Genomic DNA, 13,885 nt, shown 5'->3' on the forward strand with positions numbered 1-13,885 from the left:
GGGTTTTGAGAGTAGCACCTTTACATGTCTGGTGATATGCATTGATAAGCCATATCCCAAAAACTCAGCCAGTCACTAGAATATCAAATCAGAGTATGAACTTTGTGTTACTTGCTTAGAAATTATACCCTTAATTTTAAAAGCAATTTTTATCTTTTTATGATTTTGTTTGGACAAAAGTAGAATTTTCAAGTAATTTAAAGAAAATCCAAGTATGAATATGTTGATACAATCACTGGGTTATCTAATTTTAATACACCTACAGAATACAGTAGAGAATGTATGATTAATTAGTATTTTTCTAGACATTTTCCTGAAAGAACACAAGTGGAAATATTCTTTTAAATGAATGGTGGTTATTTATTAACTCTGGATTCTCTTTCTCTTTCTTCATTTCTCACCTTTCATTCCATTATATTACCCTGCATTTCCCTTTTATTTTTGTTTCTGTTAAATGCCACTTCCCTTTTTAATTACTTTTTACCCAGACACTTCTGAGGTTGATTTATTTGTTATTAATGCTCCATACACTCCAGTGCCAGATCCCACTCCCATGATGCCACCAGTGGGAGTCCAGGCTTCCATTCTGAGTCATGATACCATAAGGATTACGTGGGCGGACAATTCACTGCCCAAACACCAGAAGATTACAGACTCTCGGTACTACACAGTCCGATGGAAAACCAACATCCCAGCAAACACCAAGTATAAGGTACTAGCACATATGGTCTGGGTAAGAAAAGCTAACTATGGATATTTCCTCAATCTAAAGTTCTTGAATCATATATTTCCAGAATGCAAATGCAACAACTTTGAGTTACTTGGTGACTGGTTTAAAAGCAAATACACTGTATGAATTCTCTGTGATGGTGACCAAAGGTCGAAGATCAAGCACATGGAGTATGACAGCCCATGGGACTACGTTTGAATTAGGTATGTGTTGTCAGAACCTTAGGTCATATGGCATTTCTTCTCTGCAAGATACGAAAGTCAGTGGAAGTTCCTGCTAATGTTGTGCCACATTTCAAATCATGAGACTTATCACCTCCTTTTATTAACCGAGGAAAGAATTGAGTATGTGAATGTATTTACCGAATTCAGTGAGCAACTACAGCTGGAGTTCAATGTTTGATTTTTCAGCTAATGAATTATGGTTTTTTAATCATTGTACAAGAACAGTAACAGGATAATATAATACAAAGCATATTAAATTTTAGGAATCAAGAGACTTGAGTTCAATCCCAGGTCAGCCATCTACTGAGTGTGATCATAAGCGAGTCATTCAGCCTCTCTAAATCTGTTTCTTCCACCTATAAAAGAGGGGTGATAGAACCTCTGCCTTTCCTACTTTACAGGGTTCTTGTTAGGGTGAACAAGGAGCAGATGGGAAAGCACAGGCTGTTATAAAGCACTGTGCGAATGGGAGGGGTTCTTGTCATTAGTCCTGCTTTCCAGGTAAACTTGAGAAAGAAAAGATGAAGCAGCCTGCCTGTCACCAAGCAGCTGCAGTGCTGCTTGTGGAGTCTAGCACTTACCAGTAGCTCTCTTGCAAACCAATCAGTGTCTTTGTAAAATCTCTCTCTGGAGTATCCTTAGGGTTTTTGTCTGTAAGTAAACATGAAAGAGAAAAGACAAAAAAGCAAATTAAGGGGAAAGCAAGCCCTCCAGGTTTGAGATTCTGTTTGCTTTTTGCTTACCTGTAGGCCTACACTTCTGCTTCTTATACTTTCCCAGCATGAAGTCATGTGTAACTATTGGTAGTCTCTATATATTCCAGCCTCCTATTTTTTTACTCTCCTGTATATAAATAATGAAAAAATGGAGGTGTAGTATCTCCCCAGAAGGCTTATCCCTAATGTTTTTGTCTTCTGAACAGTGAGTGGGTTGTACATCCTACAGAGAAAAGGGTTTGGATTTGGAGAGCTAGAAATACAGTGCACAAAAGCTTACATGGACCTTGAGTTTGCTTTCTTGGCCAGTTTTAAAAGAATATCTTTTTGCTTTAATTCCAACCCATTAGATAATAAATGACATTATGTATTTCCTTAGGATGTTTGCATTTCACCAGGCTTTCTTCCATTTTTATACTAGGAGGAGTCTAGCACTGTAGGAAGAGAAAATTTAAGGATGTTCTTAATTTGCTTATTTCCCTACTAGTACATTAAGTTTTCAGCCATAACATGGAAACAAGAAATGCAGTCATTTTTATTTTATTGTTTTTTTCTGTTACATAAAGAGCTTTATATTTCAGAGCAATAAGCTCAAATATTTGCAAACTTTAAATAATAAACATCAGTTTATAAATCATGTGTTCTTTGAAGGAATTTTGGGTTTTCAAACATTTGGTTTGGAGAGGCAACTATAGGTGAGAGAGAAAATTATTTTACATTTAAAAATATCCTAACAAAATAATCCAGATTAGAGAAGAACATCATCTTGGGAAAATTGCATAACTTTTCTCATTTTCAGTGTCTTGATGTGCTAAGACATTATCTTGATGGGATAATGGTAACTACCTTTCAAGTTGCCATAAACATGAAGTGAAAAATCACTTTTAAAATGCCTGGCATATATTAGGTACTTGCCTTTTTTATTTTCCTATCTACTTACGACATATATCCCTGGCCCCAGCCAAGATGCCAATTCTTATCGTTATAATGTGGTATTCTCTCTGATATTTTCCATATTCTTTTTATTGGAGCTATTTATAGATAGACTATAAGTTCTTTGAAGTCAGGAGGCTTTATCTTTTTTGCTTTATACCCTTGATTGTGACTTATAAATGGAAAGGGTTGAGGAAATGGTGAATAAAATTGAAATGGACAGGAATTATTAAAAGTATTGTTATTTTGTAGTTCCTACTTCTCCACCCAAGGATGTGACAGTTGTAAGTAAAGAGGGAAAACCTAGGACCATAATTGTAAATTGGCAACCTCCCTCTGAAGCCAATGGCAAAATTACAGGTAAGATGCTTTGAATGTGTGTCTGTCCCTGTTACTGCTGGGCAGAACACTCCAGGGGAGTTCTGTGTTGGGAGAAGTGGGAGTCTGAAGGCTGGCTTGGTCATTTACAAGGTGCTATGAGTCATGATGGTCACAAAAAGTAGAGCAAGGGGATGCTGCTATTTGCCCACAGGAACATAAAAATAAGTCACCAGCTAATTGTTCTAACTCACTTTGAAAGTCTGATGGGCATGGGTTATGCTAGACAGACAGTCTTTGGATGTAGTGATACCTTATGACATACTTATTTTCTTCAGAAAAGCTGTTCTTCTCTGTCTCTGACTACATGACCTGCTTTAAAAACCCTGCCTAATTCTATAGGGTTATTCCCAATAAACAGGGATTCATCTCTTTTACCCTAAAGCCCATTAGACTTTTAATTCCTTTTCCCCCCTCCAGGCCTGCTACTTTACTTTAGTTCCTGTGCTTTTACAACTAGAGTTAGTTTGAATTGGCCTAGGCCTTTGGAGGGATCTGGAATATTTCCTTGGGCTTCCAGAGGAGGAGACCCTTCCACAATAAACATTGTGCCCTTTTCAGCCTTGTCAAGGAGGAAAGGGATTTAGCTGTTAAATATTCCCCTTGGGACCTCTGCCCAAGGATATATGGTGTGAGGAACAGAAGTTTGCCTTCTGAAGTTCTTTGGTATGAATAGGGCGGCCTAAGAAAACTGAAAGCATTGTTCTGCTTCAGCTTTCTATAGAAACTCCTTTCCATAAATTCCTGGGCTTTTTTTGTCACTTTTTTAGGTTTTTGAATTTGCTTCTTTCATAAAAGAATCAAGCATGACTTGACTTGCATTGATTGCATTGTACTTTGCCTTTAAAGCCCAGGAATAATGCACTGGATGGGTAGGCTTGTGGTTGTGGGTCTCTCTGCCTCAGCCATGGAGATTGAGTGCCCTCTGGTGGAAGTTGTCAGGTGGCGTTTGGGGTGACTTCTCCCACAAATCTGGGAGAAATTAACAAAGGTTGCTGCCCATCTCCCAGGAGTTTTTCTCCTAGGAAATCACATCGGTGAGAACTAAAACAGCATTTTAGGCCACTGTTGCTTTTCAAAACCACATTATTTTAATTGTAGACCTAGGTACATTATTTAAAAATTAACATGTTGAAGAGATTGGATTATTTTCCTTATATGATTTCTTAGTTTCTGAGGGTATTTTACCGTGTATTTTCTATCTTTTATTCATTTTATTACTTCAGCTGCTGATATAGATAATAACTCACAACTTGGAACTGTGTAAATTGTGGTTTTCTGTACATTATGTTTAGTGTAGCATTTTTAATGCATTTTACCATTGCTGTTTAATCAGTAACTTGTTCTCTACTTGTTTGTGCTCTAACATATATCTTTATTGACTTACTGATTGCAAAAGAAGAAGCAGAAATAAGATTTCTTTTCCCATTAACTACTTTGGACAGGTTACATCATATATTACAGCACAGATGTGAATGCAGAGATACACGATTGGGTTATTGAGCCTGTTGTGGGCAACAGGTTGACTCACCAAATACAAGAGCTAACACTTGACACGCCATACTACTTCAAAATCCAGGCTCGGAACTCAAAGGGCATGGGGCCCATGTCTGATGCTGTCCAGTTCAGAACACCTAAAGGTAAGGCTCCCCACAGAGTGTTTTATAATGTGTCTCTTTAGTGGGACTGTGCTTGCACATGTCACTTTAGCATGTACAGACTATGGATGATATAAGCAGTCCTTATGATGAGCCACAGTGTGTGTATTTATCTCAGACTGATCCCTCACTCACCACTGACCACCAGAGGGGTGCTCCCTAGATCACTTGCCTGGCCAGATCACACAGAAGGGACCTCTGACTCCAGTCTTTTCGAGGCAGTGATGTAGAGCTGTTTACAGTCAGATCAGGTGTGATTCTCTGTTCCTGTACAGAGCAATACCGTGTTATTGTGATGGATGATTCTCTTTCCATACATGCAGGCTCCCAATCTGAAAGGCTTAATGTAGACCTTTGTAGGGAGAAAGGGGACCCTTTAAAGAAATTCTAGATGAGAAAGTGAAGATGAAGTATTGAACCAAGTGAGTTTAGGAATAAAATGTAGTTGGGGACTGAGTCTCTGGAAATATGGAAACTATATATTGGTTTCTCTTCTGCTGGTACTTAAAAAAAAGACTCAATTTGTTTAGAAGTTTGTGGGATTTTTTTTTCCTTTAAAAATTCTGCCTGTCCCATCTTCAAAGCTTGTGATTCTTGCTCTTGTTTTTTCTTCCCCTGTGCTTGGCCTGTTAGCGGACTCCTCTGATAAAATGCCTAATGACCAAGGTAAATGAGTAGATGGCCTCTCTTTCCTTTCCTCTCTTTTGTGACCTATTATTAGCTTTTTGTTGTTTTTGTTTCTTTTTTTTTCTTGAAAATCAGTACCATGTGTTAAAAAAAACCATGTATTTATTGGCCAAAGTGGAGTTGAGTCCATGTTTGAGGCACTTGGGGTATCTGAAAAGCTGGGAGTTAAAATAGACTGGTAGGGGAAAAATCCTGACTCAAAAAACTGAGTTCTGCAGCTGTAGGAGATTGGCCTTAAGTGTGGGTCCAATTAGCACAAAGATATTTAAATTCGGCCAGGATAACAGCAAGCATACCAATTTGTAGCATTTAGTATTTTATTTGTATCTCTAAATGAAAAGTTGTAATCAAATTCAGCAATACCCTATTTTCTTCCTCCCACAAACTATCTGTAAGTTTACCCTACTAAACTATGATTATCCATGGCAAAATTTGTGCTATTTATTCTCTTATCATAAGCTTGACTAAGAGCTCCTTTTCCATTTCTTCCCTTAAATATATCTGCTTACTTTAAAAGAGGATATAAACGATTTTAAATGGAAACTTAGGAAGCATGAGCCACATTGTCACCATTCTTGAAATTATGTCAGTAGGGCCTTTTCACCATATTTGCTGTGGTGGAGGATAACTGTACTTTGTGATTTTCATCTCTGCGAATTCAGCTAAAGTTGGTGTCTGTTTTCTATACTAAGAAAGAGCAATAAAAGTAAATTTTATGATTGCTTTCATAGTTTAAGAATAGTTATTATTAAAAAAAGATTAGTTGTTAGAAATACAGTCTTTGGATCTTGGTTAATGGCAAGGAAGAGTCAGAACTTGAGATTTCCAGTTTCAGGGCTTTGGAAATATGTTTGCATTCTATGAGTCTTTTGTTGTACTTTGTAGAAACTGCAAACATGCTTTTTTCTGGAGGTGGTGGTGGGGAGGCACCCTAATCATGGTAGAAACTTTGACTTAAGTGTGAGAAAAGAAAAATAACCATACTGTATATACACAGAATATAAATGTGCTTGTTCTTTCCTGGCTTCACTCCATAAGCTAGAATACAGTTCTGAGCTGCACCACACCTCTGGTATTTAAAATTCTTTGCCCATATTTACTTTGGTTTTTTGGTTAATCCTTGGAATTTCTTGTTCATAGGTTAAATTTAAAAGAAAAAAAAATATTGGGATATATAGAAATTAAACCAACCAGCTTATTGGCAAAGTGTGTTCTTTGGCAGTTAGTTACATAATATGATACTTTGGATGGTTTAGCTTAAATGTGGGCTTACCCGACAAATAAGGACACTTAAACCTGAAGAGCCTTACAAGTGCTAGGTCATTCCACCAACTAGACTTAATCATAGTGAAAAGAACGGCTGAAATCTTGATGTGTGGTATGTACCATTTGGGGGGAATGATGGCAACAGAAGTAACGGGATAGAATGATAAGTATGAGCAAATGAAAAGAGACAGTGAGTTAACTTCTAGAATATGCCCTTTTGGATACCCAAGAATTTCTGTTACCTTTTGGGGTTTTGAACTTTAAGAAACATAGAAAACATTGTTTTTTTGCCTCTAGATGTACTCTGTTAAATGAACTATGCACAGAAACCGTCACATTTTAATTTCTTTCATTTCCTCCAAGCCTGATAATTTGTAGAAGTACTTGACTTTAGCTCTAATGTTTTACAGAAACACATCTAGTTTATTAATTTCTTGCCAATCTTAATTTATACAAATTACTCCTTTATAAGTTTTTTCTTTTTTTAAAATAAGTTTTTTTCTGAAGCTTCATGCTTTCTGCCTCTGTGAAGAGTAAGATTATATTCTTCCCTAAAGATTTATTATGCTTGTAATAATAGTAGTTAATATTTATTGAATATTTACTACATGTCAGGCAGCACTGATATTTGTGTTTTCTCAGCCTCACTGTGTTCCCTGATGCTGGGTTAGGAGACACTGTCCTTTGTGAACAACCAGAGCGAAGACTTTGTTTTTCCATCTTTGTATATTTAGTTCACTGAGACCCCAATTTGAACCTCCACTTGCCTTCCTGCTCCTGCTTAGAGAGAGGCAACTTTATAATTTGAGATAAGAATCTAATCCCTGGTAGGCCAGATCAGCATAGGCAGGCCCTTGGAAGAGTCTAGTTCTTTATTACAGAAGCTAATCAAACTGGTCTTCTTGGTTCCTTTTCCAAGAGAAGCTCCTTTAGCATCAGTGCTCTAAGTCATCTTTCAGAAACGGTTTCCTGGCCTGGAGAAGTGGGGTATGTTCCCAACTTGTGAACAGCGAATGGCAGTCTAATTACACACTAGATATAGCCGAGGAAAGGGTGTCAGCCTTTCAGATGCCTCATTGCATAGAAAGTTAGACCTTAGTTTGCTTTGCACAAATAGACTATATTTCCCCAGTTGTTCATGTGCTACTTCATTTTCTCATGAACAAAGTAGACTGAAAATAGTTTTTATATAGAAAATGCTCATTAGCTGTGAAGTGGACTTGTAACACCTGTGGGTTGGGTCACTACTGACATGATTTTTTTTCTCTCCTTCAGCCTCAGGGTCTGCAGGAAAAGGAAGCCGGCTGCCAGACCTAGGATCTGACTACAAAACTCCCATGAGCGGTAAAGCCCCTCCTGTGGCCCTGTTGCCTACTGTGGGCGCAATTCTGCTTGATATCTTGAAATGGCCTATGTAGCGTGTGTGTGGTGATTGTAGCATGTTGCCTATTTTCTTTTATTTAATAGAGTTAGCTTTAGGCACTTATCTGGCAAGTATTTGCTGAATTACTGCAACCCACTCATTATAGGGTCTATAAATAAAATTGTTTCTCCACATATCCAACTTAAAATGAGGCTAATTCTGAACAAACAAAACTTCCTTTTGCCTACTGCCTCTAGAGAAAAATTAGAATTTTGTTTTCAAAAATAAACTCTAGTGGAATTAGCCATCACCCAAGCCAAAGGAATGCCTCTGAATCATTCATTTCTCCCCAAACTACTTACTATAGTGTTTTTAGTTTGGGAATTCTAAAAAAGTTTTCCTACTCTCCTAGCCATCCTAAGAGCTGGTGCCTTCTAATTACTTAATGATGGCACCTACTCTTCTACAGAACTTCACCATTTGTAAGTTACTTTCATACATTATTTTTTTAATTAAATCTTTATTGTTCAGATTATTACAGTTGTTCCTCTTTTTTCCCCCCATAGCTCCCCTCCACCCAGTTCCCACCCCACCCTCTGCCCTTATTCCCCCCCCCCCACTGTCCTCATCCACAGGTATACGATTTTTTTTCAGTCTCTTCCCGTACCCCCCACACCCCTTTCCCCCTGAGAATTGTCAGTCCACTCCCTTTCTATGCCCCTGATTCTATTATATTCACCAGTTTATTCTGTTCATCAGATTATTTATTCAGTGGATTTTTAGATTCACTTGTTGATAGATACGTATTTGTTGTTCATAATTTTTATCTTTATCTTTTTCTTTTTCTTCCTCTTCTTAAAGGATACCTTTCATCATTTCATATAATACTGGTTTGGTGGTGATGAACTCCTTTAGCTTTTTCTTATCTGTGAAGCTCTTTATCTGACCTTCAATTCTGAATGATAGCCTTGCTGGGTAAAGTAATCTTGGTTGTAGGTTCTTGCTATTCATCACTTTGAATATTTCTTGCCACTCCCTTCTGGCCAGCATAGTTTCTATTGAGAAATCAGCTCACAGTCTTATGGGTACTCCCTTGTAGGTAACTGTTTTTCTCTTGCTGCTTTTAAGATTCTCTCTTTGTCTTTTGCTCTTGGCATTTTAATTATGATGTGTCTTGGTGTGGTCCTCTTTGGATTCCTCTTGTTTGGGGTTCTCTTTGCTTCCTGGACTTGTAAGTCTATTTCTTTGACCAGGTAGGGGAAGTTTTCTGTCATTATTTCTTCAAATAGGTTTTCAATATCTTGCTCTCTCTCTTCTTCTGGCACCCCTATAATTCAGATGTTGGTACACTTGAAGTTGTCCCAGAGGCTCTATACAGTTCCTTACACTATCTTCATATTTTTGGATGCTTTTTGTAAGTTACTTTCAGACATGAAATCATTTTCAAGCGGGACAAGGAGGTATCATTCCCATTTTAAACATTAAGAGACAGAATAGAGAAACAATCTGCCTGGATCCACCCACTAATTATGGAAGTCCGAGAACCACAACCCAGGTCTTCTGACATCTCATTGTGCCCTTTCAACTACCACATGTAGCCTAAAAAGCACAGGTTCTATTCCAGATGTGGGAATCTGCTATTGGTGAAAATCCATACATGCAGCTGCTAGAAGTAAGCCTTGCTGTCTCCTCAACCCTGCCAGAGACACAGGGAAGACAAAGGCCTGTCCCCTGGAAACTCCTACTCTGACTGTAGAAATAAAATGATCTCTTAATCTCTAGCTATCTATTTAAATAAAATGTGGTACTGCCCTGCCCTGGCCCGGTGGCTCAGTTGTTTGGAGCATCATCCCATACACCAAAAGGTTGCAGGTTCAATTCCCAGTCAAGGCACATAGCTAGGTTGTGGGTTTGATCCCCATTAGGATGCATATGGTAGCAACTAATCAATGTTTCTCATATCGATGTTTGTTTCTCTCTCTCTCTCTCTCTCCCTCTCTCCCTCCCTCCCTCCCTCCCTCCCTCTCTTCCTCTCTCTCTCTCTCTCCCCCCTTCCTCCCTCCTTCCCTGTCTATCCCTCCCCCTTTCTCTCTCTCTCTAAAATCAATAGACATATCCTTGGGTGGGGATTTTTTAAAAAATGGTGCTGCCCAGTTTTCAGTGAAATGAGCCTATTAGGAGAACCAAACAAACTTGCATGCTTCAAGAAATTCTTAGTCTCTGGGTTCTAGGACTTTGTGAGTTTTTTCTCTTGGGATGTATATGTTACATTTATGTGCTCTCCACAATATATTATTCAAGGTTGTGAAAAAAGTAATTATTTCTTTGTCTTTTCTTTCATTTATGCATTTGTTCATTCACACATTTTTTTAAAGGTTCAGGTTCTATATAATAGGCTATGGGAGCAAAAGGAGTGAGTAACAAACTACCTAATAGAGAAAGGGGAAGCTTTGTAGAAAAGGTGATATCTGACCCAGATTTTAAAGGATGCATAGGAGGTTGTTAAAGGGTCAAGGAGGGTGTTAACCATTCCAGGAATCAAAAGCAGCATGTTCTGTGAAGACCTGGCAATATAAAATAACCTGCTCTACCCCGGGATCACACTTCGCAGAGGCAAAATAAGGTTCTCAGGTTAGAGAAGGTTAGTTAGAGCCAGCCTGTCAAAAGCTTAGATGCCAGTGCTGAGAAATGTGAGCTTCGTCCTATAAATAACATATGTAAGATGTCTGATACTGGTAAACTATGACTTCCATTTACCAGTATTGAGTATCTTCTATTAGTAGACAGTAAAGAATTAGTTGAGGGTAAGAGCATAAAGTCAGAAAAGGTGGTTAGAAAGCTGTTGCAATAATTTAGGTCAGTGGTCGGCAAACTGTGGCTCGCGACCCACATGCGGCTTTTTGGCCCCTTGAGTGTGGCTCTTCCACAAAGTACCACATGCGGGCGCGCATGTACAGTGCAATTGAAACTTTGTGGCCCATGCGCAGAAGTCAGTATTTTGTGGAAGAGCCACACTCAAGGGGCCAAAGAGCCGCATGTGGCTTGCGAGCCACAGTTTGCCGACCACTGATTTAGGTGAAGCTTAAAAAATGGCCTGTCATAACATCCCTGGTAGAAAGGTTGATGCTCCCTTTGGGAGCTCACTCTTACTCTATCTTAGAAGGGAGATTTTGGCCAGCTCAAAGTTAGAGGTCAAATGAAGTCATAAATGAGAATCCATCTCTGTTGAATACAGAGGACTACCCCTGCCTCTGCTTTCCTCCGAACCCCTCAGAGCTCCCCAGCCTCTCCTTTCAGAGCCTGCCTGCATACCCCACCCAGTAGCTCTGCACTGCTGTTAATAAAAGTTTCATGTAAAGCCCAAATATGGTCTAATTTATGGGCCCCTACCTAGTTGTGTAGTCTTCCCCAAATATAAAAATGTTACTTTATTAAAGGTCAGTGTATACAATTTGAGTTGTCTGTCTGCTAACCTTTTTCTCAGAAATGAAGGATAAAAATGATTGAACTACATGTAGAAGAATAAGCTCTTAAGCTCTCCTAAATCAGCCCAGATTTTGCATTATGCTTAGATGTAGCCTATAACATCATAGAATCAAAACTTGGAAGGTCAGTTAACCTAACGCTATGGAAGGAATTCCCACAATAAGTATAGTTTGGATTCGCTCATAAGTTTATAAACCAGGTTGTATATGAAAATCACTTTGAGAGCTTTTTCTAAAAACAGCTTCCCAGGCCATACCTTCATGGTAGGAATTTATCCCACAACATCCCAGCCTGGTAGAATGACTTTAAGTACTTCCATTGACTGAACACTCATCACTTGGCAAAGCAGCTCATCCCATTCTTGTACAGCTCTGATGGTTAGAAAGATAAGAGAGAGAGAAACTAGAAGGAAAGACATCAAATATCCATGGTGGTTAGAGCTGTATGGATTACCCATGTTTTATAATATGAGCATGCATAACTTTTATAATGAAGTGGGAAGCGAAGAAATGTTTCAGAAAATGGAAAATAATTTAGAAAAAAGCTGGGTTACAGAAGACCTCGAAAAAAGCTTAGAACTCATCCTGTAAGCAAAGCAACAACAACAATAATAATAATTATTATTATTATTATTATTATTATTATTATATAATGAAGAGGAAGAAAATCTAAATTCCTCAAGGTTCTACATAGGTCTCTGTACACCTCTCCAGCCTCATTCTTTTTGTTTTTTCTCACTTCCTTTCCTCTAACATTACATATCTCTCTTTGCTTAAGGAAAGAGACGTTTCTCTTCCTTTACCATGCCAAGCTCATTCCTGCCTTAGGATCCTTCCACTAGGCTGTTCCCTCTCTATGAGTGTTCTTCATCCAGGTCTTTATATGGTGGGATCTTACATTTTATTCAAATCTCAGCTCAAATGCCATCTTCTCAGAGAAGCTTTTTCCAACCACTCAATATAAAATAGCCACCCAGTCACTGTGTTATATCCCCCATTTGATTTTTTTCATAGCACTCACTATTCATAATTTGTGACTTACTGTTTGGCTCCACCCCAACATTCACATTTTTGTTGCTCACCATTGCATCCTCATCCTTAGTACTTAGAACAATGCCTGGCGCATAGCAAGCACTCATTAAATATTTGTCAAATTAGTGCATACATGCAGACCTACGTTTTCCTGAAGTGGAGTAAGAGATTAACTCTGCATAAACTGTATTTATAAAAAGAGAGACTTTAATTTTCAAGCAATTTTTTGTGATCTTAGACATATTTTAGAAAAAAACTTTTGCTTTCTATGAATGTACATTTTAAAAGTAGTTTTGAAAGTCAGAAAACTAAATGATTTATAAATGGTGCTTTATTAGATGAATTTATGTGTAACATAAGACACAGGGGGGCAGACCCTTTATTTGTCCAAGTATAATGTTCAGTATAATTTCAGAAGCTTTTCTTGAACAGCTTTGTGCAAGGCACTGTGCTGAGAAATTTCATAGGGCAAAAACTCAGCTTTCTGGATTTCATAATCTAGAGGAGCTAGCCATGTTCATGGGACACTTTTACACAAGGTGCAGTGGTGAGCATTAGAAAGAAGTTCACAAAAAGTATCTCTACTCACATGAAGGTTCTACAGCCTGATTGTATACATTTCTAGAATCCTCTAATACTAATGTGCCGTTTTTCTCTCTCCAGGCAGTAACAGCCCCCATGGAAGCCCCACCTCTCCTCTGGACAGTAATATGCTCCTGGTCGTCATCATCTCTGTTGGGGTCATTACCATCGTGGTGGTTGTGATCATTGCTATCTTTTGCACCAGGCGCACCACCTCTCACCAGAAAAAGTAAGGAGCCCCAAATGTAGCCCACAGATTGGTTCTGTTCTTTTGCTTTATGTGACTTCTGTATTTGGAATTGCACAGAGAGTATAAACATAAAATACTTGGAAAGTGATATTGTAAATATTCTTAAAACACAGACTGGCTCCTCTCATAAATGTGTATTGTCAGGGTCTTGGCAGGAAATAGGTGATGCACTCAAAAGGGGTGAAGAAGAGTATAATGAAGGGGTCATTTACAAAGTCCTAGGTAGGGTTAGGGAAACTGGGCAGCAATGTTCAAGGGCCAGCAGCAGTGAGAGGCTACCACCTTAGGTGTGACAATGACTATCTCAGGCGTGAAAGGGTAAGAGTTCTTTTTGAGGTAGAGCAAGCTGTTTTCAGAAACCTGAAGTTGTGGGAGAAGGCTTTCGACAGGAGCTGTGTGTGCTGGTGGAAATGGAGACACTGACAATCTCTAGCCCAACAGGGAGGGGGCAGGGGGAAAAAACACCTCTGACCCTTGCCTGTGTCTTGCCTGTGCCTTCTACTGGACAAACCCAACTGGACACCAGGGGCAGGATTGCCAAGTAGATATAGTTCATGCCACTCAACCTCTTGAGTCACAGA

At 38.7% G+C, this 13,885-nt stretch overlaps 1 protein-coding gene across 1 annotated transcript in view; it reads left to right on the plus strand.

The window, feature by feature from the left end:
• Positions 1-13,885, plus strand: part of NEO1 (neogenin 1) — a 214,842-nt gene that overhangs the window by 167,436 nt on the left and 33,521 nt on the right. The window contains exons 17-22 of the mRNA XM_023753169.1: positions 489-712; positions 795-933; positions 2,856-2,963; positions 4,427-4,621; positions 7,868-7,936; positions 13,136-13,283. Of these exons, the coding sequence (XP_023608937.1) occupies positions 489-712; positions 795-933; positions 2,856-2,963; positions 4,427-4,621; positions 7,868-7,936; positions 13,136-13,283 (883 nt within the window). The remainder of the gene's footprint in view (positions 1-488; positions 713-794; positions 934-2,855; positions 2,964-4,426; positions 4,622-7,867; positions 7,937-13,135; positions 13,284-13,885) is intronic.

This window comes from Myotis lucifugus, unplaced genomic scaffold (assembly GCF_000147115.1).
Source record: "Myotis lucifugus unplaced genomic scaffold, Myoluc2.0 scaffold_41, whole genome shotgun sequence".
NCBI lineage: Eukaryota > Metazoa > Chordata > Mammalia > Chiroptera > Vespertilionidae > Myotis > Myotis lucifugus.